At 47.5% G+C, this 25,616-nt stretch overlaps 1 protein-coding gene across 3 annotated transcripts; it reads right to left on the reverse strand.

Annotated features, from left to right (window-relative positions):
* Nucleotides 1-1,123: 1,123 nt before the first annotated feature.
* nkd2b (NKD inhibitor of WNT signaling pathway 2b) lies at nucleotides 1,124-23,675 on the reverse strand. 3 transcript variants are annotated; one of them, XM_080005965.1, is made up of 10 exons: nucleotides 23,324-23,675; nucleotides 23,097-23,123; nucleotides 22,863-22,954; nucleotides 4,343-4,403; nucleotides 3,739-3,866; nucleotides 3,159-3,254; nucleotides 2,892-3,036; nucleotides 2,737-2,806; nucleotides 2,513-2,634; nucleotides 1,124-2,397 (listed from the first exon to the last, which is right to left on the reverse strand). In XM_080005965.1, exons 1-10 carry the CDS (start codon nucleotides 23,346-23,348, stop codon nucleotides 1,784-1,786), a joined length of 1,380 nt encoding a protein of 459 aa, XP_079862091.1. In that variant the 5' UTR covers nucleotides 23,349-23,675; the 3' UTR covers nucleotides 1,124-1,783. The 3 variants fall into 3 exon arrangements, with proteins under 3 accessions (XP_079862091.1, XP_079862092.1, XP_079862093.1); XM_080005966.1 differs by having other exon boundaries at nucleotides 23,097-23,202; XM_080005967.1 differs by having other exon boundaries at nucleotides 23,081-23,123; nucleotides 23,324-23,353.
* Between the last annotated feature and the right edge of the window lie 1,941 nt (nucleotides 23,676-25,616).

Here is a 25,616-nt window from a genome sequence, read left to right on the forward strand (position 1 = left end):
CTCAAGTCACTTTTATGTAAGCATTCACATGGGATATTCAATACATTAATCAAATATTTCACAGTAAATAATAATAATAACCAATTGATTATTATTATTATTATTATTATTATTATTATTATTATTATTATTATTATTATTATTGTTATTATTATTATTGTTGTTGTTGTTATTATTATAATTATATTATTATTATTATTCTTGTTGTTGTTGTTGTTGTTGTTTCAAAACAATGGAAATGAATCAATTCAAAATAATTAATGATAAAAATAACAATTAATAACTCTTTACTGAAGTAAATGTACAACTACCCTGAAACAAAATACTGTAAACACTTTTCATAGACATTTTTTTTCCTGCAGATCAGTGTTCATGCAGATCCTAATTAAGAAGACTATATTTACTTGGATATACTTTGCCGTAGTTACTTATATACTTTTTATAAATAAGTGTAAATCCTGTTTTTGTTTTTTTACTTAAGTAGAGATATTTGCTATTTGTTCATTTCATTACTGCTGACAATATAACATAGCCAACTAACTTTGCTTGGATGAGTATTCACATACGATATTATATATATATAAATCAAATATTAAGAACATTACTTTTCATTTCAGCAAGTATTATGACAACCGGAATGTTGTCACACCATAGTAATTCAGATTTTGTACATTCAAAATGTAACCAGGTCGATTACAAATAAGGTTTTAAAATGGGAGTAAAAATACATAAATAATTAATAATAATAAATACATGTGTTTATAGTTATTTATTTTGTGAACAAAAACATTTGTTGAAATGAATTTAGTTGAAAGATTTCCTTTGTTTGATTTCAGAGATCCTTATAGGAACAATACAAAAAAGTCAGGCAGTGCAACTGTAAATAAATAGTTATTAATATACTCAAATACTCATACCGCTATACTAAAGACTTGTATGTGTTTTCACTGTTGTGTCTAAAACACATTCACCCAAAAAGATTGATTTAAATGAATCTAGTTAATAACATTTTTCATTACTTATATAGAAATGCATGTACTCGTACTCCTGACATGTGTGTGACAATGTTATAGTCTCCGAGGTAGAATAACAAAAGAAAATGCCATGGGCAATTATGTGAATGAACTATATAATGTTTATTAAAATATATAAAAGACAAAATACATATATGCATAATTATACCCATGATGAAATATGCATATACAGTTTAATAATTATACAGTAAAATGTGTTTACATATATAGATTTTTATACATATAACAAGTTATTTTTGCATTTAAACTGGCAGTGGTGATTTCATTTTTCTCCCCGGACAGGAAACCCCTAAATCCACAGCAGGGCACCCGGAGGAAGAAACTTTTTGAAAAGCTTAAGAACAGCAGCACCTTAACACCTGAGATCCACGGTTTATAAAGGTCTCACACGTAGTAACACCCCCCATTTGGACACATAGCTTTTAAGGACAAGGACATGGAGGTAATGTAATGACCTCCCATCCTTATTGGCCCTTTATTACAAAAGTAATGTGCAGAGCAGTCCAGAAAAATAAACTATTAAGAACTTCCATAACAGACCTTTGAAGAAACATCCTACAATCCAATAATCCTCAGCAGCCACACTATATAATTCCTCAGTATGAAATCATTTCAGCATATTACTGGATAGCTTGCAAAAGGAGGAGATTCTGGACAGAAGTGTAGACATTCCATTTAAAGGTGAGTCTCTTTCAGACTGGCTTGGTGGTTGGTCCTTTGCGGCTCCAGCGTGCGGTCTCCGGACGTGGTCATGTCTGATGGTAATGGTGGTAGTGGTGGTGGTGGTGGTGTTCATGGTGATGGTGGTGTTCATGGCGCTGGACCAGAGGAACCACAAACCCAGGGCTGCCAGGCGGGCCAGACACCTGCTCCCTCTCCAGGACCGAGGGCACCTGGGGCTGATGCTGCTGCTGCTGCTGCTGCTGCTGCTGCTGGGCGTAGGAGGCAGGGGACAGGGGGGTCTTGGTGGGGGAAAGGGCCTCTCTGGCCTTGGCCCTCAGACGTTTGCTGTGGCTGTACTGCAAGGGGTGCTGGTGGTGGCCCGAGGCCTGGACCTGGGCCTGGTGCGGGAGGTGATACACATCCTGGCCGCCGTGGCCCGACAAGTTGCCTCCGTGCAGCATGGCGTGGTAGCCGTGGCATTTACTGGATTTACCGCCTCCGCCTCCCTTATATGTTCCTTTGGGCGACTTGAGGAACTGGGCGCCCTTGCCTCGGGATTCTGTGGGGTTGTAGCTATCGCCGATGACCTGCGAGCGGCGCTGGTGGGCCATGTGGGCTTCCGGTTCATGGGAGCGTGAGCGGCTCTGGGACTGGGAGCTCCGGCCCTGAGCCTCTGGAGGCGGAACGGGAGTCGTGGTGCCTGGAGGACAGGAGAGAGAGACACTCGGTTACGCCCCCCCCTGCTGGCCAACAACACTCGCGCATGAAAAACACAACCCGATGGCGACACCAAAATGATGAGGTGTAGCGCTCACCATCGAATCGTGAGGTGTAGTTCTCGATCCCGGCCAGGTCCAGGTAGTGATTCCGTCTCTCGGTGTTCTCATCAACACAGTAATGCTGGCCCTCCGTCGCCGGCGCCTCAGCGCTCTGCCCTCTGCAAATAATAATGAAACAAAAGATTGCACGGTGAAAATAAAGAGAGCCGAAGAGCCATCGAGTCTTGAGGCATGGTAACTTTGAGTTGGTGAGCACTCACTTTATGTGAGTGGAGTGCCGTTTGTCGGCCGAGCGACCCTCTTCCTGGTGATAGCGACCTGGCTCTCGGTCTGAGGGGGCAGCAGGGGCAAGAGCTCAATGGGCCAGTTGGGAAACGCGCGACAACGTCTAAAAATAGTGATTCGTTCTTTTTACCTGTTACTGTGTTTCTCCTATGTGACCGGGGCTCCGGGGTAACAGTCAGCCTGACACGTAACGTCTTGCTCTTATTGTGGCACTGAGAGTGATTCACAGACGCATCCACCACATCGTAGATGGTGTGCATCAGGCTGGACATGTCCTGAAATGATGAGGGTACAAAATGGGGTCGACGAGACTTGTTTTTAGGTGAGACGTTTTGTAATAAGAGCTCAATGTGTTTTGGATTGTGAAGCGAAGATATCAAATACAGGACTCAAGTACCTCCTTTGTCACTTTTCCGCTGTTGTCAAAGTCGTAGAGCGTGAAGATCCACTCTTGTCGGTTGTCGTCCTCCACCGACACATCACATTCCAAGTCCTGATATTACATGAAAGTTTTTTTTATAGTTCATACAAGGTGCTCTAACTGCAAAACAAGCCATGGCATAACTGCTCCTGCGAGAGAAAGGTGCAGCACACACAAGACCACTCGGGGCAGCAAAGGGCAGCAAATTCCTTCACCGAACTGCCGTCAAGGTAATTTCAAGTCACTACTATCTCACTTTACTGCATCCATTACTACATTTGGTTTCTTCAGCACCTTAGAATCGTGACGGTCTACAGGTTCCTTCTGCTCATGTCGCATAATTTTCCACTTTTTACATTTTTCTAGGAATCATAGTTCTCTGTCACAACTCTCTGGCACAACCAGTACAATATGGATGTATCTAGTAACATGACTGCAAGTGACAAAATAAATGAATTTACTAGGTAGGTGGAAAAGCTGATAATCTATAATTTCACCATCTGATGCCATTGTAACTGAAGGAATTGGGATGGGATGGGCGTGATGGGTCTCTTACATCCAGACTGATGCGCTTCTTTCCCGGAGCTTTGCTCGCATCCCGGAGAACATCCCGCTGCCCCTCCTCTGAGTGCAGGTACTGCAGATAGCTCTCACAGCCCTCCGCCTTCTCTGGAGGGAGCACCACTGTGAGATGAACAACACAGGTCAGTCAGCTGCACACACGTGACTTCAAAAGCCACTTGGAATGATAAATGTATACAGCTGAAACGTATGTGATACATTCCAATTAATCATATCTATGTAGATAGATAGATAGATAGATAGATAGATAGATAGATAGATAGATAGATAGATAGATAGATAGATAGAGATAGATGGATAGATACTACGGACAAACAGACAGACAGATGGACAGAAAGACAGATGGATAGATAGATAGACAGACAGACAGACAGACACTAATGTAATAAAGTAATTAAAAAATATTTTAAAAAGGGAAATAATTTCTCCCCATAAAAAAAATAAAATGTAAAAATGATGTCACAATTTCTAAGTCTAAAATAGAAAAAAGAAATGCAATATCAAATACACAAAAGCCTAAAACTGAAAAAACAATGGCGGGATATAGGATAAGCACTCTGCAATAGTTTCAAACCCACCCTCTAGGGGACAGTGATGGTCTACGAAGCGGCCGTCCTTCAGTCCGCCGCTTGGAAACTCCTGGGACAGGGAGAGGGGGATAGAGGAAAGGAGGGTGGGAGGGTAAGTAGACCTTCGGCTCCACGACCACAGACGCAGAGAAAACAAACAGTGTGAGCCGTAGCATTTCCTACTGCGATGAGAGGACGACGGCCGACGGCTCCATCGCAGCCAAACACTTTGAACATCTGCACGCTCATCCCGTTTCAAGCCCTCGGGCCGCTCCAACCCCCTCACATCCATCACAAAAGAATTTGTTACTAACGCATGACTTATGGACACCACAATGAGCTCCTAGCAACACGCGTGCATTTATTTTGAATGGAGTAGAAATTGCCTGATGGAAAAATTCTGGAGGGACCGTTTGGAGCTGAAAGAGGGAGGTGGAAAGGGTTGAGGAAACCAAGGGAAAAATGTGAAAGAACTGCTGTCACATGTAAATAATTTTCATCCTGCATAAAACAAACCACAATGAATTCATAAATTCCTCCTTTTAAAGCACACACAGGCACACACACGCAGACACGCACACACACACACACACACACACAGAACAAACACGCACCCACACACATGCAGACAGGCACACACACACAGACACACACGCACACACACACAGACAAACACACACGCACACACACGCACCCACACACATGCAGACAGGCACACACACACAGACACACACGCACACACACACACACACACACACGCATGCACGCACACACACACACACGCGCACACACAAGCACACACTCACACGCACACACACATGCAGGGGCAGAAACACACAGATAAGACTTGCACGTGGACAAACGCACTTAAAACCGTTCCCTAATTACAATTGCATTGTGGAAACAATGAAAATTAGGTGCAGAGCAGACCCTCAAACCACAACTATTCAAACAACAAATGATTCATCTCATTTACGTCATTCCCGCGCCACTTCGCCGCGGCGCTCCCTTTGAAATAAAATCTCTCCGGATTGAATTAAGGAAGCGTATGGAAATGAGACAAATAAAAAGCAGATAGAGTCGAGGAAAACAAAAGAACTCCATGTACCTTCAACGGGGGCCGGGATTCAACTGGAATCCGCACATCTGTATGCATTTATGTGAATGACCCCCCCCAGCCCCCCCTTCCCCCCTCCCCTCCACAGTGTAATGACAGCGCCAGGGCCTTTGGTGCTATTTAACAATCTCTGAGCCTGTGACTATTCCTCACTTCAGAGGATGATACCTCGGCCTGTAATCTGCCCCTGACCTTCGCCGGGGTTCGGGTGGAGTTGGGGGCGGGGTGCCTGTCGGTCAGGGTCAAGGCCCGGACACCCGGCAAATCGGCCGACGGAGACGCCGAGGAAAGACGGGGAAAGTACGCGCGCCATAGGAGGAGAGGGAGGGAGGGGGTGAGGGGATAGCAAAAGCCAGAAGGGAAGGGGAAGGGGAGAGAGAGACAGGAAGGACAATTAAGGAGAAGGACAGAGGGTCCACAACCAGGATAAATAGATAGAGAGGGGTGAAGTTGGGAGAACAGAGGGGCCGGAGAGATAAGAGCGCGGCGGAGGAGACAGATTGTCGGCGGCGGGAGATAGCGCCTATCGCCCGCCGCTTCCAGTCCCCGAGTGCTCGGGCGGGAGAGGTGGAGGTGGAGGTTTCTAACCGACTCTGGGAGAGGTGGAGGCAAAGCGTACCTCTCCCTGGGCCCCAAACAAGCAGCTGTCTTTAATCAGGACTCACATGCACACACACACACACACATACCGACACACACACACACATACACACACACACACACACACACACACACACACACACACATATATATATATACACAATCACATGAAGAGAAAAAAAAAAACACAATTTCACACACGCTCAAGCTTACTGGCATGTGTGGGCACATCTAAACACACACACACACACACACACACACACCCACACACACACATACACACACACACACACACACACACACACACACACACACACACACACACACACACACATACATACACACACGCACACGCTCAAGCTTACTGGCATGTGTGGGCGCATCTAAACACAGACACACACTCATAAACACACACACACACACACACACACACACACACACACACACACACACACACACACACACACACACAGTTTCCATCTCTTTATGGTTTTTGCAGCAGAGTTGTTGTTTCCTCTCGGCGCTGGGCGCTTTTATCCCCGCTCTTTGTAGCGCAGTCCCCTAATGAAGGGCAGCGTGGAAGGGAGAGGCAGTTCACACAGACACGCTGTTCTGCCGCTCAGAGAAACATCAGAGGAAAAAAAACATTGATTCCCCCCAGCCCTCCATTCCACAGGGGGGGGGGGGGGGGGGGGGGGCGGGGGAATCAGCGAGACAGCACCGCGCTGAGAGACAGGATTCACAATTGGAACCAACGAAAAGCCATCGATCACGGCGACGGCAGCGGTCAAGCCCGGGCTCTAATTAAGATTCGGTTAACACGGGGACGTCGCGTCTCGTGGGAGCAGAGGGGAAAATGCCCCCCCCCCCCTCTTTGAAAACACGTGTGAATCAAGTCAGCCCCCCCCCCCGTGCGCTCATTACGTCTGAGAGTTGCGCTAATGAGAGAGCGGGCCGGGTCCGACCGCAGTCTGTAGTTTAATGTCTAAACACATGGCATCTCCATCCCCATCACCCACGGTGTCAGGGCCCAATCCGCACGCCACATGTGGAGTGAGCTGCTCGCGGCTCTCGTTCCTCTACGTGCGGACGGGGCCACGGCGTCGTCCGAGCCTTGTGGACTCGCACGGTTCCTGTCACGTTCAATTAAAATTCAGGGTGTAAAAAAAACAAAACACCGCATACCTCGTCACCACCGCCTCCGCGGCGATTTCGGGAGGCGAACGGAGCGACGCGGGGGTGGTGAGGGGGGTGGGGTGGGGCGGGGGACGGGGCAAAGAGGGATCGCGTTTCCGCCGGTCCGTCTTCAACCGCGCGCGGGGCTCGAACGGGATGACGGCGCCGGCGGTGAACCCAATCCGCTCTCGGAGACACCTCTGCATAATAGGCAGACGGAGAGGAGAGGCGCTGGGTGTTTGTTCCCGTCCTGACGCGGCGGCTCTGCCAAGCCTCCCCGCAGCCCCGGCGCTGCTGCCAGACCTTTATGTGGGATAGAGTAACGCGGCTAAGCTTTCATAGCTCCCTACCAGGTGACATCAGACGTCCCTCAGCAGTCTCTGCGCCTGCCTGCCTACCACCCATCCTCCCACTGGAAAACACTGCATACCTTTGTTCTCATAACCCCCCCTCCAACACACACACACGCACACACACACACACACGCACACACACACGCACACACAAACGCACACACACCGAACGGCACCCCCCAACCCTCTTACACAAACCCTAAATTTAAGTGTGCGCCGTTTTATTGCGCAGTCTACCCTTCGAACCGTATCACGCACAACTTGTTTAAAAAAAATATATATTTTTTTTATATACACTAAATATAAATGGGGGAAAGCCTAACATATAGTTTGTAGACACAGTTTCCCCCCCGAGCCTCTGGATATAAAATATGGCAACTTGATCAGATGACTGGATGTGTGTCCAAGTCCAAACATGTGCTGGAGAAAATAAGAAATCAGGAGGCTTTTTGGATGCGTAGTCATATAATTTAAAATCTATGTGGGTTTTTGACTTAGTGGATAGCTTATTTTTACAAAAAAAATATATAATTAGTTTAGAAACAACGACTTGAGTGGGCACAGCTACATTAAATATCCATTTGGACCTGTTTTTCAAACCTGACCACTTTATATTACCCGTTGCCTTTCCCCAAACTGCAGCGTACTGCAATTCTCAGCTATTTTCTATCAGTACAGTGGGCCGAGAGTGGGAGTTCTCCCACAAGAAAATAGTTCGACAAAGTCACCGTACTGATACTGATGCAGGGAAGCCTTTATCTCCATCCATTTTATTTACGGTTTATTAAGCCAAGAAGGTCCCGCTGAGATACAGTATCTAGTTTTTCAGGGAGTCTCAGCCACGGTGGCACGAGAGAAAAAAAAAACAAAAACGCAAAAGCAAAAGCGCCCACCTCAAGTCCAAACCAGGTCAGCGCCGCGTGAGCCGCGAGCGGACCGTTCAAAAAACTATCGCCGCTCGACACAAGACGAGGGATCGCGCGGGGAGTAGTATTATTATAATGAACGGAACGTCACTCCGTAAACAAACTGCGTACTCATTAACACGGGATGAAACCGGAGAGGGAGCGGGGGTCATTGAGAAATAAAAGACCCCTCCCCATTCCAGAAGAAACCGACCTGGCCTTGACTCAAAACCAGATGTGGGCTGTGCTATTGAAGCCGGGGGAAAGGGGAGTGAGGAGGAGGGGAGGAGGAATAGAAATAGGGGAAAGGGGGCTTGCGGCTGAAATTATAGGGGGCAAGAAGCCAGTTGCACAACTCCTGTCTCTTCTGTTGCGCGAGAGAAAGACCACAACAGTGTCGTGGTCGTCTGGTAAGAAGGGCCGCCGTCCCCCCCAGTGATCGGTGGACCCGGCCGGGGCCAAGACTTAGGACGGCGCTGGGGACCGCCGCACCGCGACGCGACCAACAATGCGTTGTTATATAAAAAGAAAAACAATACAGTGCATACCCCCAAAAACATTTACTCAAGACACCACCACAGCCCAAGCCTACGTGCGCGCAAAATGTTTCCACATTTCCGGCGAAAGAATTGCCCTTGGAAGCCCGCACCACGTGTAATACACTGCACCCGCACTCATTTTAAGACCCTCTTTGTCGTGCGATTGTCATTTAGTAGAAACAATAATCAAACTAAGCGTGATTATCATTTGGTTACGGTAACATCGCAGGGCCCGGCCTCTGGGATCCTAATCTCACCTCTTTGGATTCTCAACGTCGCCGGACAGCTGGGAATTTGGCTTCGTCCGTGAACTGAGCTCATCCATCTATCTGCAGCGCCGCTGCTCGGTGACATTTCCCTCTGTGAACGGCAACGAGATAAGAGCAAAATGCCACCGTGGACGCAGGCGGCCTCCAGCGCCGCCCCTTCCAGAGTCTCCAGACCCCCCCCCCCCCCCCCGAGGTCAAGGGAAAGCGGGAGGGAGGATCTCTCTCTGTTGGCGGGACATGAAGCGTCCGCGCCGAGCCTCGTCCCACAGCTGCGGTCGGAGATAAGCGAGCTGGTCCGCCCGCCCTGGAGAAAGCCCACCAGCCACTGGAAGTGACCCGTGCCCCTTTCAATCAGGAGAGAACGCGTCGTGTGGGCTTCAGCGCTGCCCTCCCAATCCCAAAACGACTCCTTGCCCTCTTCTCTGATCTCGCTCGCTTTGATTATGACCTGATGGATGTTATAAACAAAAGATTAGTATCGCCCGCTGACCACCCGCCATCTGTCGTCAGCGCCGCAATTAGCTCGGCTTCATTAAGTCCGACGGAGGGGTTTTTTTGCCCTCCGCTCAGCTGTCGCACGGGAGCCGTTTGGCACGTTGTATTTTTGGTTTTTTTTTTCCAAGATGGTATATTTTCTAAAATGTTTGATACACTTTATCACGGGTCCAAAATACACACGGTGACGAAGCTTGAATTTCTGGCCGCGAGAATAAAATAACAGTCTGAGCTGCCGGTGGAGTAAGGGTCTCCAGTACAGCGGTGCGGGTGTTTTGCAAGGAGCATTATAACCTAATTCAGTGGTTTCAGGTGATTCTCTCTGGGCAGACTGGGTGTGGCCTTGCCTTGCAGAGTGGATGCTAATATGTGCAAAGTAATACCCCCAGATGATGTCTTCATCTGGTATGCATCCAACTTCTGCTTTCACCTTTTAATGGACGGTTGGAAGATGATCAAATCTCCTTCCTCTCAGCTTCATTTTAAATTTTCTTGGGCACAGAGAAGAATCGCACGCACGCACGGACACACGCACACACGGTGAACAAGGAGGGTGTGGTATTAAAAGTAATGGGGTTTTCTTTCTGCCGTCGCTCACTTCTTCACCTCCACCACATGAAAAGCTCTTCTTAAAAGGCCCCATTGAATGTTTAATTACCATGTACAAAATCCTGATGAACTGCTCCTCGAACATGAAAGTCTTATCAGACCTTGTGCGGGTGCGCACATGCACGCGCGCGCGCACACACACACACACACACACACACACACACACACACACACACACACACACACACACACCGCTCATACACACCCTGGTGAATGAGAGCCAAGAGACAGCAGTGAGCGTTGGCATATCAAAGCCTTTGTGGGACAGGCGGTTAGACTCAAACAGGATGTTCCTCTGTTTCTGGCCTCCATGCGAAATTCTGTAAGCTCCCGCGCAGAACGCCGGCTCAAAGCTCGGCCAATAGGGAGAGCGCCCAGGGCCAATAAAGCTGAGGGGGATTTGTTCCACATTCCACAGGCATTTTAAACAACACAGTGGATCCCAGAATGCAGGGCTGTGGGTCAGGTGCTCAGAACACCGATGCCATTATGGTCCGGGGACAACTCCGCCGCCCTTACAGTGAGGGCGATATGCTGCCTGTGAGTCGTGTTGGTCGACTTCATGTTTTGCGTAAAGTTTGCTTAATTCGGGTGTAGTATTATATGTTTACTAAGACTCGAACGAGGTACAATGGGCTTTCCTCCTTGCTTCAATTCTAGAGTTGGGTTCCTGTTTGGCGAGCACTATTTAAAAACACAGCGCCTATCCTTAATAGGTCTGTGTAATGACTGCTTGTTTTGTCAATTGTCTGTTTGAAGTATCATCTACCATCACATGGGACAACTACTGTACCACCGGTGCAACTGATCAAACCCGTCTTTTTTTCTTTTTTTCTTTTGCACAAACAGACCGAGGTCGCAGCTTCCCGCGGTTGATAGCTCACAGTTGCTAGACTCTGCGGTCGGGGGCCGGTGGAGCTCTGGCCGTTACAGAGCTCCTGCGGGTGACTGAGAAATGTAAACAAACGATGTGGGGAAGGAGGGCCGTGCAGCAGCGCCAGCACGGAAGATTAGCAGCATGCCTCCAGCCGCACATGTTACGGCACACACGCAGGACGTTGTCTCTCTAATCCTCGCCCCCTTTCATATGTCCACATCTAAATCTGTGGCATGCCCACTGTTCCAAGGCCACGGCACGGGCTTGTTGGAGGGGCTGCCTGTTGGCAGCAGGCATGAGCCCCGACCGAACCCTGAAGTCAAGGTCCGACTGTTTTCCCAGTCCGATCCAGCGCTGCTGCTCCCTGTGGGTCACTAAGACCGTAGAGAAGCAGTAGATCCACATGACCGCCGACGATAAGGGCCGCTTTTGCAGCCGTGACCAATCAGCCGGTAATGTAGCGTGAACTCCCCACACATCCATCTGGTATATTGGCCCAAAAGAGAAGTACGAGTTCTTGTGCTTTACTAATATAGCATTCAATGCCCAAGAGGCATCGCAGTGGCCGGGCAAATTCAAAAGCGGAATACAGAACAGTAGGTCACAATGACGATCCAAGGCAGGCAAGAATGCACATTACCACAGCATTCCTTCTTTCTATATTTGGTACGTATACATACATACATACGAAAATACATACATAAATACATACAGTACATAAATACATACATACATACATACTGTACATACATACATACATACATACATACTGTACATACATACATACATACATACATACATACATACATACATACATACATACATACATACTGTACATACACACACACACACACACACACACACACACACACACACACACACACACACACACACACACACACACACACACACACCTGACTCAATCATGCCAAGTATGTAAAATAATGAAAATATTGTTCAGCTCGACGACAGTCCCGATTGTCTTCATGAGCGTCTCCTCTATCTTCCCTGGGTTTCGATCCACAATCAAATCGCTCAAGATGCAAGTCAATACAACGTGTGAAGACGGCTATAGGGTGGAATACTTAAAATACGAGTTTAGTTTCAGACACATCAATCTTCCTCTCCCCGCGTCCCCCTCTCTGTCTCGCCGGGGCCTGCAGGTACCGCCAGCCTCGGAGACCGCGGGAATTCTTGACACCAGTGCAAGAACAGGCTTAATTCCAAGCTGTGAAGTTCCTCACGGGCCCGGAGCTGGACAGGGGGTCGTCCCAGGGTCAACACCAAGTGTTTTCCCGAGGATTCCTTAGAATACATTCCTGCTGGGCAGAGGAAGCCGGGGAGACTCCAGACTCCTCCAGACGACTTGACCGTGGAGCCTGGATGCACCAAATGGAGCGGTGCCAGCGGGACGTCGGCGGTAACGCCGCGGCGTCCGTTGCGCAACTTCCCCTGATATCAAGTGGCAGCGTGAAGACGCGGAGGGGGGGGGGGGGGGTAAACGAGCTCTGTGGATCATTGTTCGGACAATTATTCTGAGAGGCGCTCGAAACGGGGAGGGGTAAAAAGTAAAGTAAATGAATCACACGTTTCGATCCCAGCTACAAGAATTCCAAACCCCCCTGATGTAAAACATGAAACAGAATCGTTCCTTTCTTTCTTTTAACAACTGTGGTTTGGTCTCACTGAAACCGCAGTCTGCGATGCTAGTGTTGCCTTTACTCCTCTGGTTCCTCCTGCGTTTTGGACCCTTTTTTTTTTTTTTTTTTTTTTTTTTTTTTCGGAATACCACGTGTGCGCCCCGCTGACCTGAGAGACTACCTGTGTGTGTTCCACACACTGTTACCCAGTGTGAAATTCTGTAACGTAATTCATCCATGGCACAAGCGGAGATCAAAAAGCCCCCCCACCCCCCTCACCCCACAGCTTGGGGTATTTGCTGTCGAGCGTGCACACACACACACACACACACACACAAAGTGCTGCAGCTTTCACCACCATAATTACTGGAAACACGGTCTTTGAAAGAGTCCGCACTTAAATCATTGGCTGCAGTCCATTAAGAGTGCTCACTTCCACTATATTAGCAAACGTCTTCCCAAACATGTATACTTTATCTTATCTCAGGGAAACGAAGGTTCAAGCCCTCGTGGCAACAGAGCTTCTCCGCGCATCACAGCGTGGAATGAGGGTTGAGGTTAAGTCTGAGGGAATGGGCCCTCTTGAAAGCACTTAGTGTGACACTCCACGTTTGATAAAAAGGGTTTTGAAAGCGGGGTGGGGGCTGTGCTTGACAAAGTGGAGGGTGCTGATGGCGTAACAGCGCCGTGAAACCTGAGAGATAATCCAGTGTCGTCAGCACGGAGCGGCTCTAAAAAAGCCGAGAGCGCATGACGGCGAGGGGTAAAAGTTCAGATGTTGTGATACACTGGCGTTCTGGAGCTGATAGGATCGGTCAGGCCCGTATCAACACGGAGGGGAAGGTAAGGCTCCTGCTGAGGACGACTGAATGACAACATTTTGGGGTTTTTTTTTGTGTGTGTGTGTGTGTGTGTCTGGATTACAGACCCAGCCCCATTCATGGCTCAGCTGCAAAGTTGGACAAAGTGGTCAACTCTTAATGCAGTTCACTCGCAATACAACTGATCAACTGCACAAATTGACTTTGTACAGCCGACTTCTTTTTTATAACTTTCTTAACTCTCTTAATGTCAATTTGATAACCCTGCAAAACCACTCCGTTAATGATACATGAACTGTGTTATGGTATCCGAAAATAAAAGTACGATTCAAGAAAAAACGTTTTTCTCTTGAAAGTGACTCATACACACACACACACACACACACACACACACGCACACACACACGAGACACAGCCAGCGTCTCTCTGAAAGGCCCTCAGTAGCAGGGTGAAGGCATCTTGGGGAGAGCTGCTGTTTATTTGAAATAAGCTTTTAGGTAAACATGTTCCATGGCACACAGGGCCAGGTCAGCTTTTGAAGTGGACCAAGTCAGGAAAGAACTGGGCGGGTGGAGGGGGAGGAGGCCGCCTTCAGAGGAAATGAGAACAGTGGCCTCTTTCAGCACTTTTCAAAGCTCTCGCTCCTTTTTTTGTCACATAGAGAAAAAAGTACAAAAGACATATGACGAATATGTCCACGCCGAATGGAGGAAGCTGAACAGATTATTCCGCCGAAAGAATGGACAGATTTGATGTGACCAAGACGGAGCCACCGGCACCAAGACCTGTGATTCTGTAGAACAGAATCACAGGTCTTCCGTTGGTTGGTAGGTTGTCAACTGAAATTCCAACCGAAGTAACGCCTGAAGAAATGAAACAAACTGCTTTTTCTTTCTTCGGAGCCGTCTCCCGTCTTAATGAGAGCAGCAGGTTTGTGTAACAAAAAGGAGTTAGCAGCCATTCCCCATCAGGGAGGAATGTGATGTGCAGAAGGAGGGCCAGGCCTTAACTGTCTGCAGAGCCCGGGCCCGGAGCTTTGAAGCTGCTTGTGTGTTTCAGCAGCTAACCACTTTCAGATGGGACTATGGCGTTTTACGAGCTGAATAATAGCGATACCTGCACATGTGCAGACATGGGGTCCAGAAGAGGGGAAAGTCTACACTGCAGGCAGGGGGGAAGGATGCTTAATTCTGCTTAGGCCGGGGCTTCGATTTGTTCAATAAATCCCAGGCTCCTAAAGCCTTTAAATGAAACTCGAGTAAAGTTTCAGGTTCACGGTGCTGCAGGGGAACATCACTAAAGCTCTTTGGCAACACACTTGCTCTTTTTTTTTTAGGTTATCTCCATGATCAAATTATCTTTGGAAACACGGATCAAGGTATTGGTTCTTTTAGGGGAAATCGAGAATCCACAATTAACACGTGACCTCTGAAACTCAAAGGGCTTGCGGCCCCTTTATCAATGAGGAAAAGTGTTTTGTCGAGAGGTGTAAAATTTCATCCCCCCCCCGGGGCCGCCCGTTTCCAAAAGTGCTCTAAAGCAGCACTGCTTCAAAAAAAAAAAAAAAAAAAGGCCAAACAGCTTCATGTGTCCTCAACCGGGCCATTGAACCTGTGTTTTCTGAGCGTAGGGGAAGCCAAAAAGTTTGGGTGAGTGAGTGGGGCTTTTACTCTCCAGCTCCACGACCGAGCAGGGTGTCGGGGTTTGGAATGTGGAGCGGGGATGAGGTTTCTAGAGCGCTCGGCAGTAACTCTGGAACCTTTTCAAACAAGATCAACACAGCGACTGGTGGTAAGACAGTATAAGGAGGGATGCCTATTACTGGAGCCAGAATATCCCACGGTGTTGCAGAGCAGCATGACAACACATACTTGAACCATCAACTTAAACATAAATATACCAGGACGGCGTTTCCCCAGCGCGCTCCGCAGGGATGCCCGGTCCGTCACGCCCGGCCTGCATGCTCCCGGTCCTCCCAGATGCTCCATGTTTTAGCTCCAACTCTGCTCCCGGGTGATTCAATTAAGGGCGACGAGACGCATGGCCCAAAATTGGATCAGCTATGCAAGAGCCCGGTTGGAGCAAAAACACGGGAGTTATTCACAGGAAACACTGGATTAGGATGTTTAGTCTGTATGTGCTGTCACAAGTTTTCCCCAGTTCGGTCGTGGATTATGAATCAAGTCAGCTCCCACAGGCCTCACCGGTACGGAGACTCTCAAGTTTCGATCCAGACTAAATTAAAACAAATCGTGCGTCGTGTCACGCGCTCTTGCTCCTAAAATCTGCTTATGTGCAGGACAAAACGTACGACGTATAGGTGCCGTTGGAGATAAACACGTGAGGTGGTTTACTCCATCGTGGCTGAGCTCATCCCATGCGCCAACCACGCCGACACCCTGATCAAAACACGGTATTCGATTAACAGCGGTCCACAAAGACGGCCCATCACAACCGCAACCGAAAAAAACCCATAATATTCCCCTGGCCGCGCTAAGGCTTGCGAAACAAAGTCCGCTTGGAAACCAACTAAAGTTTTCTCAGAGAGAACAGGGGTTTATGTGGAAACATACCTTACACACTAAAATGTAGTAACCTTTGAGTCCCCCAGTGTTTTACTTGGCCGGGAGAAGCACGAGATCAAACGGCGTCTTGGACAGAGCGGACTCCGCCAAAAATGTCAGCGCTAAGCACCGTGCGCCAGCTCCGGGTGTTTTCTTTCCTCTGGCAAGGGGGGAGTGGGGCCGCGGGGGGGCGGGGTGAGACAGACCAGCTACCCCTCCCCCGGGGTGAACCCCGCCACCAGAACGCTGCTCCACGCACCACCTGGAGGAAATGAGGTCTCCCCGCTCGGCGACCGCTCGCGTGTCTGGGTGGGCGACACTTTTATCCGAGTCCGGCCGAGGGGAAAAAGGGGAGATTGAGTCTTTCTGTGCGACTTGGGCGCCCCGGGCCGCCCCAGCGGCGACCACGGTACCGTGAACGGAGAGCGTACACAATTTCTTTTGGGCACGTCTCTTTAAAGGGAGGATGGCGAGGAGAGCCCGAGGTCGCTCCGGCAGATGAGGAGGCTTCGTCAACCCGGCGGCTCCAGATCTGAACAGACTTTAACGGAAGCCGGGAGACGCTAGTTTGCTTTTGTCTTCACTGACATGATCCTCTCTTAAGTTGTTTTTTTTTATTCTATGGGGCTTCTTTTTTTAAGGAATCGTCGTGAATCATTTTTTCCCCTCGATAGCGTTTTCAACCCAGGAAAGATCTGCAGAGTCAATAGTAAATTCCGTTCAAATGTCAAAGAGAGCAAAATGTCTGGAGTTTTCATTTCCAAATCTAGCTGGGCGGTATATTACAGGTTTTGTTTATATGTACTGTATGCATCATGCTATAAATAAATTGTTGCATCCCGTCCAACTAAGGATAGCGGATAATGGATCGCTCATTGGTTCCTTCCTTGCGTCTTCTCACTCACACAGTCAGGCTCGGTGGCCTGGTTCATGGTCGCGGCAGCCGTCGTGTCGTTGAGTGCGGGCGCCGTAAATGAGGTCATAGCGGCGCTCGCACCTCCCAATTGTTTTTGAGCTCATGGTAATTCAAGGGGGACGTCGTCCGAAGGAAGGTTCTGCGAAGAGGTCCGCAGGTACAGTCTGTACCATCCATCTGTGCACGACCACAAAAATAACCAGATGGCGTTGAACTTATGGAAGGAGATAGCGCCGTCTGTCCAAAGATTTGGACTATTTTAGCACCCCGGGACTTTTTCCTAATGTTTACACCGACAATTTGCACAAACTCACAAACCTGCACCGACTACAAAAAACATACATTTAACACTTTGTATTTTAATTTCACTGCTCTTCTCAATTTTTATGATCCTTCCCTCAGGACTTGTTTGTAATGTTTACAGCAGTTCTTTCCACTTTCTCCCCAGCGGTTTGCTCACAGCGCCCCCTGTCTTACAGGAGAATATCGCCACGGCAACGCGCAACTACGTACCGTACGCGCGGGCTCTCAGGCAGTACGCGCGCCATGAGCCGCCCGTCTCGCATTCGGCGACTCTAACAGAGCCTTTAAAGTGTGCGAGCGGCTTCAAAGCGCCTAAGACATTATAAATATCCGCGGATAAATAAACGCTCCATCTGCCAGCAGCATTCTAATGGCTTTTTTTTCCTTTTTCCACAAAACATAGCTCAGACAAGAATCACTTTCACTTTTGCCATTCATCATCTGGGGAGGGAGGGAGGGAGGGAGAGGGAGAGAGAGAGAGAGAGAGAGAGGGAGAGAGAGAGAGAGAGAGAGAGAGAGGGAGGAGGCCCCGCCCTCTGACCCGCAGGTTGTACAATGAGGGGATGGACACCTCTTGGTAAAGGAAGCGTCCACATCACACTCGTGACAAGTGTCTCCGCGAACCGGACCAGGTGGCGATTTTTGAAAAGCCAGTGTTTGCTTTGGACAAATGGCAGCCGAGACGCTCAAACAAGCTCCCGCTGGAGCCGTGTGACTTGTTTAGAGGCTGTTAAGAGTCAACAGCGAGGGCACACACATCAATGCTTCCACAAACAATGCCGTAGAAGGGAAGAGGGGCGGAAGCCGCTCTCTCTCCCCTATTTCCCTTCCCCCTTCGACCCTCAGAACCCCCTCAATATCTCCCCAGGAAAAAGAAACACCCCCGACCCCTCGTCCCCCCGACCCCTCGTCCCCCCTCCCCGCCGCTCCTCCTTGTCCTCCACCTCCTCGCGCCGATCCCCCCCCTTTCCCCCTTTCCCACCACAGCCCCTCTCCCCCGCTCCAGGATTTTTGCTGTACAAACCAGGAACAGATGTCTGCCGGGGCTGTGCTGAAAGACCCCGCTGTTCTGGACGCCAGCCACATGCTTTTCATTCAGAGATGAAGGCTCACAGTTTGCCTTCTTCTGAAGCCAATTTTAAAAAAGAGGAGGAGGAGGAAAAAACCCCCCGAAAAACTCTCCAAATGTCTTCAAGTCCCTTCAAAACCCAATACATATACAAGCACACCTCCTTCTCCTTCTTCTTCTTTTTCTTCTTCTTCTTCTTCGTCTCCTCTCTGCCTCCGCCGGTTTAAAGGGCTCAGGGTTTACACCTGAGAAGGTGACGTGAAAAGCCACGGGATGCGACGGACACTGTGCACAGCCCTCCCAATGCAACGGCTCGGTCATTCACCCTTGGAAGAAAACCCAAATCGAATACTGCTGGCTCCAAATCGAAACGTCGGGCACAAGGTGCAATCACGGTTCGAAGGCAAATTGGTTTCGAACGAGGCAAGAAATCGTCCTTTTGGAGGAAAAGACCCTTGTTTTGTTTATGTAAAGAACACCTTCATCCACGCAGATCATTTTAAAATGACTGTAAATACAGTCTGAGTGTCCTCAGACCTCGGCCCTCCAAACCTCATTCTCTGCTGAATAGTTAAAGCTTCATAGCTCTCTGCAAAGTCAAAATATAATTATCCCTTTAAGCTCTTTGCACATCTCGACATTCGAATGAATCCCTGGCCGGGGCCTTCCTGTAAGTGTGATATTATCAGCTTTTCAAAGCAAGTAATAATGGCCTTTGTTGTGGGCTTCAAAATGTTGACACACCACCTCGTTACTGGCTCCAACTCTGGGATGTTTTGAGACAAAGACGGCGTTGAAAGGTTGTATTAGCCTGTCATTATATGGGCACCCGAGCGTGTGTGTGTGTGTGTGTGTGTGTGTGTGTGTGTGTGTGTGTGTGTGTGCGTGTGTGTGTGTGTAATGGCAAAATGCACTGAGGTGAAGCAGAGTCAGAACCCCACACACAGGAGTGTATAACCACAGGGTCAAAAAGAGTTCCGTGTTCTGTTTTCATCATGGACACACACACACACACACACACACACACACACACACACACACACACACACACACACACACACACACACACACACACACACACGCACACACACACACGCACACACACACACACACACACACACAGATTTGACACCTCAAATTTGGCCGTCACCTTGATCCTGCCTCTCCTGCATGGCACCAGGTGCTCAAACAGGTACGGCTTGTCTTCCACACCTACGCCTAGGTGTCAAAATGTCACTGACTTTTCACAAGTCGGGGCCGGGTCATCTCGCTGAATCACTCTTTTTTTTTTCCCCAAAAATCCCCAAAAGGTCCCAAGGAGTCTCCCCGAGTCGATTTTGTGGGAGGCATTCCAGCTCCAAGTTATTCAATCTTAACTTAATGTCAAGAATTTCAACCTCATTCAACATTCATGAACGTGATGGGCTTGCAACCCTTTGGCCCGTGATGCTAAACATCCCATTTGTTGGTGATATTGTCGGGTGAAAGAAAAAAAAAGGCCTCCGCTGTTCATTCCCTCCTGCAGCCCTCCCCCTCCCCCCACCAGGACAGGGGCGATGGAGGGCCGAGGGTTTGGAGCCTCCGCTGATATCAGAGCCCTTTTATAACTCCCAGCTCCGCTCTTTGAAGTCCCGGCCAGACGGCTCAGGAATCCCACTCAACTGTTTTACAATGAGGAGGGGGATGGTGCCGGCACATCTCCGCCCGATATGAAATCATACGCACATTTAACTGTCCCGGCGTCTTTGGCGGGACCTAAAATAGGGAAATGAGCATGTGGCGAGCGCTATGAAATAAACAAACCCGTTTGTCGGGAGATAACGGAGCGGCGCGTAGGGCGGCACACTTTTAATTGAAACGGAATTGGACAGGACAATGGAACTCTGTCCAAATCCGACGCTCGTAATTGTATAATGAAACACTACATGCTTACAAATCCATTATACCCTTTTTATTTTAGGAGGAGAAAATCACGGGACATCTAAATCATAATTACTCCTTTAAGTGGGTTATGGCGTGATAAATGTATTCCGATGAAAGACAACCCGAGGGGTCTCGTGTAGTTTCCCTGTCACAGCAGGTACATCCCAAACTGCGTGGAGAACGCGGTTTTTCAGTCCGCTTATCTATTACGGCATTAAATCATAGGAAGAGGGCCGATGCCGTTGGATGTTTTGAACTTCAACATTAATTGGAGTTATTACAGCAAGGTAGCATCTGGAACACGTCGCGTGGATTCTACGCATTCTACAGTGTTCCTCCTGTGAGTTTGACCCGTTCATTAAATATCATTGTTGATCTGTTATTTTGTATTTCAGCCCCTCAATTTAATCCAATTTAAGCATTAGTGTTTAATTCCAAAAGGATCGCGGCCTCCACTGGCAACGGACTGACAGGAAATCCATCTGGCAAAGTTTTGCAAACCATGTAATAATCTAATTATGTAAAATGGAAAATATGATTGAACCGGATTCATCGGAAACGTTACGAGGGGATGTGATATTAACGGCTAACAGCCCCGACTTTAATTTGCCCCCCTCCGGCAATACTTAAACTTATATACAAGTTATTTGACATGTCGTTTTCGAAGTGAGGCAGAAGACGGACACTAAATGGTCTGGTCTGGAGTGTGAATAAACCACTAATATTCCTACTAATGATGCATAATAAATCATCGGGGAGGGGAGCTGGGTCGATCTGACAGTGGGAGCCACCTACTCATAAAACCCCCGTGAGCTTGGGTCCGTGTCGGCTTCCCCTCGGAGGGAAGAAGGGAAGGGGGGGGGGGTGTGATCTCCAACTCCCCTCTGGAGTCAGCGGGTAAGTTACGACACCGCGCCGACACCTCGGTGTTAACTTTTCGGAGTTCCTGCGCGGTGTGGGGGGCGCGGCGCTCGAGTGGAAGTGATGTCACGTTGTGATGCCGGGGGAGAGATGAGCCCACCGGGAGCCCGGGAGAACCGGCATCGCGGACCAGCGTTCCCCCGTCCCACGGTCTGAGCAGCAGCTGCCTCTCCGTTCCTCCATTCTTTCGTCCATCCTTCCATCCATCAAACCTTCCATCCATCAATTCATACATTCATACATTCACCCATCCATCATTCCATTTGTCCGTTTATCCGTCCTTCCGTCCATCCTTTCATCTATCCTCCCTTCCTTCCTTTTATCCATCCATCCTTCCATCCATCCCCTGTCCATCCATCCGTCCCTCCGTCCATCCATCAACCTATCCTCCCTGCCTCCCTTTTGTCCACCCATCCATCCATCCACCCATGCCCTATCCATCCTTCTGTCTAATCCATCAACCTATCCTCCCTGCCTTCCACCCATCCATCCAGCCTTGGGAAGTAAGAAAGTCTACTGTATGTGTGTGTGTGTGTGTGTGTGTGTGTGTGTGTGTGTGTGTGTGTGTGTGTGTGTGTGTGTGTGTGTGTGTGTGTGTGTGTGTGTGAGAGTGCGTGCGCGCCCGCTTGCTTGTGTGCGTAAGAGAGAGAGCGAGCGCAAGAGAGAGAGAGCGCGACTCTTTAACTCCTCATGGGTCATGGCTGTCATAATCCATCCAGTGAGCAGGCGAGGGGGGAATAACCGCCACGCCGCCGCGCGACTGCCAGGAACGACAGAAAGAGCAACAACAACAACCCACGACTTGGCTCACACTCCGGGCAGGTCTCTGGTGAATTCCATTTGTTTGTTTTTATCCCCGAATGTAAAGCGTAGTCGGCACCGTCTCATCTTTCAGACAAACATTCAAGTGCTTGACACAACTCCTAGGTCCTATAATAGAATGGAAACACCAACCCCGCCCCCCAACTCCGCCTGGAGTTGTTGTTTTTGTAGTTTTTCTATAAGGTATTTTGTTGCTGCATTACGAAACAGACTGTTAGTAAACACTAACACACACACACACACACACACATTACAAAACAGACAGTTAGTAAACACTAACACACACACGCGCACACACGAGCACTAGAATGATCCCATGATCCCAGAGCACTAGAATGACCGGGAAGTTATAATTAAAACCATATAACTCTGATTACTGTTCAAAGTCTTTCTTTACACACATTAACCAGGACGTCACGTCCTTTCAAGTCCTTTCCTTGTGACTTTATATGTCTCAAGAATGCTTTGTGTTTAGAATATCTCAGTTTCTGATGCGACTCTCAACTATCAGTAAACTGTCAACATGAAGCCATACTATCCAGAAGTGACCAGGAAGAAAGAAACCAGAGAGTAAACCAATATTAATATGAATAATGAAGATGAATCCTACCTGGATGTTTTTCGGCTTGTGATCCGACGCACTGTACCTCTCACACTCCTCCACCCCTCTCCTGAGGAAGGCATTCACTACAAAACTGTCTCCTAGGAATTGGAGGTTAAAAACCAAAGCAAAAATAAAAACAATCAAATAATGATCAATGAAAAGAAGAGAAAGGCGTGTTACACGTTTTGAAAGCGTAATGAGCAGAAACCATCAGCTTTCTACACCTCGGATCATTCTCACCTTCGGGGTTCTCTCTGCGTTTACACACTAGATCCCAGTGACACATGGACGGCGGCGACGGGGGCGAACGGACGGAGAAGACACGGGCGTTATTCTCAACATCAGCCTTAAAATCACAACGAAATAATCCCCTCTTTATATATATATATATATATATATATATATATATATATATATATATATATATATATATATATATAATAACTCCAGTTCGTTTACCCGCTTACCGTGTTTGGACTGAAGTTTCCCCATCCCGATTGATCCGACCTCCCTTTATCGATACAGGTTCCTCTCACAGCCGCGCACTTCACGCCGTCACATCGTGGTTGTTGTTGTTGTTGTTGTTGTTGTTGCTGCTGCTGCTGTTGCTGTTGTTTTGCGATAAAACTCCAACTTCATCCAGGGGCAGACCATCAAATCGGGCGGTCATTGAACAAAACAATACATATAAAAACACAAAAAATAAAATAAAAATAAAAATTGAAACGAACAGGTGTTACATGCAGAGGCCGGGCGATCGCTTCGCGGACGCCGCGTCGGTGGAAGGGGGAGACCGCGGGCGCTGCACCTCTCTCCCCGGGCTCCGAGCCGGACTGAACCCGCCCGGTGGAGGCTGCGGATGCGGGCTGCGGTGCGCTCCGACGGTGCGCCCCCCGTCGGTCGGGTTCGGAGCCGCAGCGCGCACGGGACGAGGCTCCTCCTGGAACGACCTGACAGGGCCGGCAAGAGGAAAGTAACGGAGTACAAGTACTTAAGGGAGCGTCCCTGAGCAGATTGGGGTTTTTTTTTCAAGTATCCCCTACTTCAGTTCTGAAAGCTATCGTTTTTTTAAGCTCTTTCACAGTCAGTGAAACTTAATAACTGAACTTACTTTATCGTTAAAATAAATCAAGTTTGAAAAAAAGTTGATCAAAAGTTTATAAGTAACTACATCTAAGAATATGTTATTATGTATGTATGTATGAATATGTTATAATATCGTTTTTTTAAATCAGGATATACATAAGCACTAATCTGCAGGATAAAAAGGGGACAGTAGCACTTTATGGTGAATTTTAGGCTTTGTTGTACCAGGGCACTGGATATGACAAGTACTTTTACTTTTAGCGCTTAATACTTAAATACTTTTAATACGTATTTGTACTTTTAGAAAAGGGTAAAGGTTCCACATCAATCAATATAATCAATATAATACAATAAAATAAAAAAATACAATTATATTATTATATATTTATATATATATTAAATAAATAATTAAATAATTTGAAATAAATATGAAGTAAATGTATATTATGTATATATACATATATCTAAATTTAATTTCGTTTGTGATTAGTCATGAACTCTTAATATAGAAAGAAAAGCAGGAAGAGCATTACACTCTTTACAATACACAAGAGCAGCTCTTTGAAGCTCAACTGTTTATTTTAGAAAGGTGTAAAAAGGCCAGCTGCTGCATATAGGACAAATGGTAATCTTGTAAAAATGTACCCACAGCTGTAAGAGTCTGTTTTGGAAAAAAGGGCGCTATAAATGTTATGTTTCAAAAAATATGTCTCCTTTGTGTCTGACGCCATGATGTACAGGCTCATATACACAAACAAATCTGATTAAATGTTACCTGACTCACTTGACCTTCTCATCGCCCTTCTGTGCGATCCCCATTTACATAAGTGGTGGTAAAAGAAGTAGCCTACTTGATCTTTTACTTAAGAATAAGGGCACAAGAGAGTGACTGAGAAAGTATCCCCCTGATGCACCGGGCTTGTTGTTGTTGTTGTTGTTGTTGTTGTTCATTTCATTTTATTAGGAAACGGACAAAAAATAAATACATCAACCATAGTTCATTCAATTGTAAATTCTTCACTAAAATGCTGCAAGAAATTGAAATGCGTATGACGTTTTGTTCTCTATCAAGACATGCAAAAACTGGTACAACTATCGCTCATGTTGTCCATTAATTCTTGAGCCTCCTGCGGTTTTGATGAGTTCTTAAACCGTCAAACCTCAAATTATTTCACAATCTTTAGCGAATAAAAATATATATAATATACATCAGGGTTCCATGTTTTTTAGTTTGGAAGTGGGACCATAAATAAATAGCTTGTGTTTGTCTGCTGACTTGTGATCCTAGTGAGTGCTTTTCATTTTCTGCTGCCCTCCTCAACAAAGTAGTAGCTTTGTGTTTTTCCCATTCACTCCACTCAGAAAAGAAAAGTGTAAGACAATGTGGAACAAAGGAATCCTTTCACTCCCCCCGTCCAATTTAAAGCCATTTGTCTCAAGTGCTCCTCTGCACAACAAGCCTCCTCCAATCACAATATCTCGTCTTGAAGACCGATAAAGACGTGGGATACAGTGGACTGATTCAATCTACACAAGTGTGATGGTTTGGACGAGACTGAAAAGCATGTGCAGATAATAAAAAATACACTCTGAGGGAGCAATGTCTTTTTGTCCACAAGTCATCCACCTTAGTAATTTCATTCAGAAAAACCGATGAACCGGTAAATAGTGGAA

Source organism: Zeus faber (assembly GCF_960531495.2).
Source record: "Zeus faber genome assembly, chromosome: 8".
Classification (NCBI taxonomy): Eukaryota; Metazoa; Chordata; class Actinopteri; order Zeiformes; family Zeidae; genus Zeus; species Zeus faber.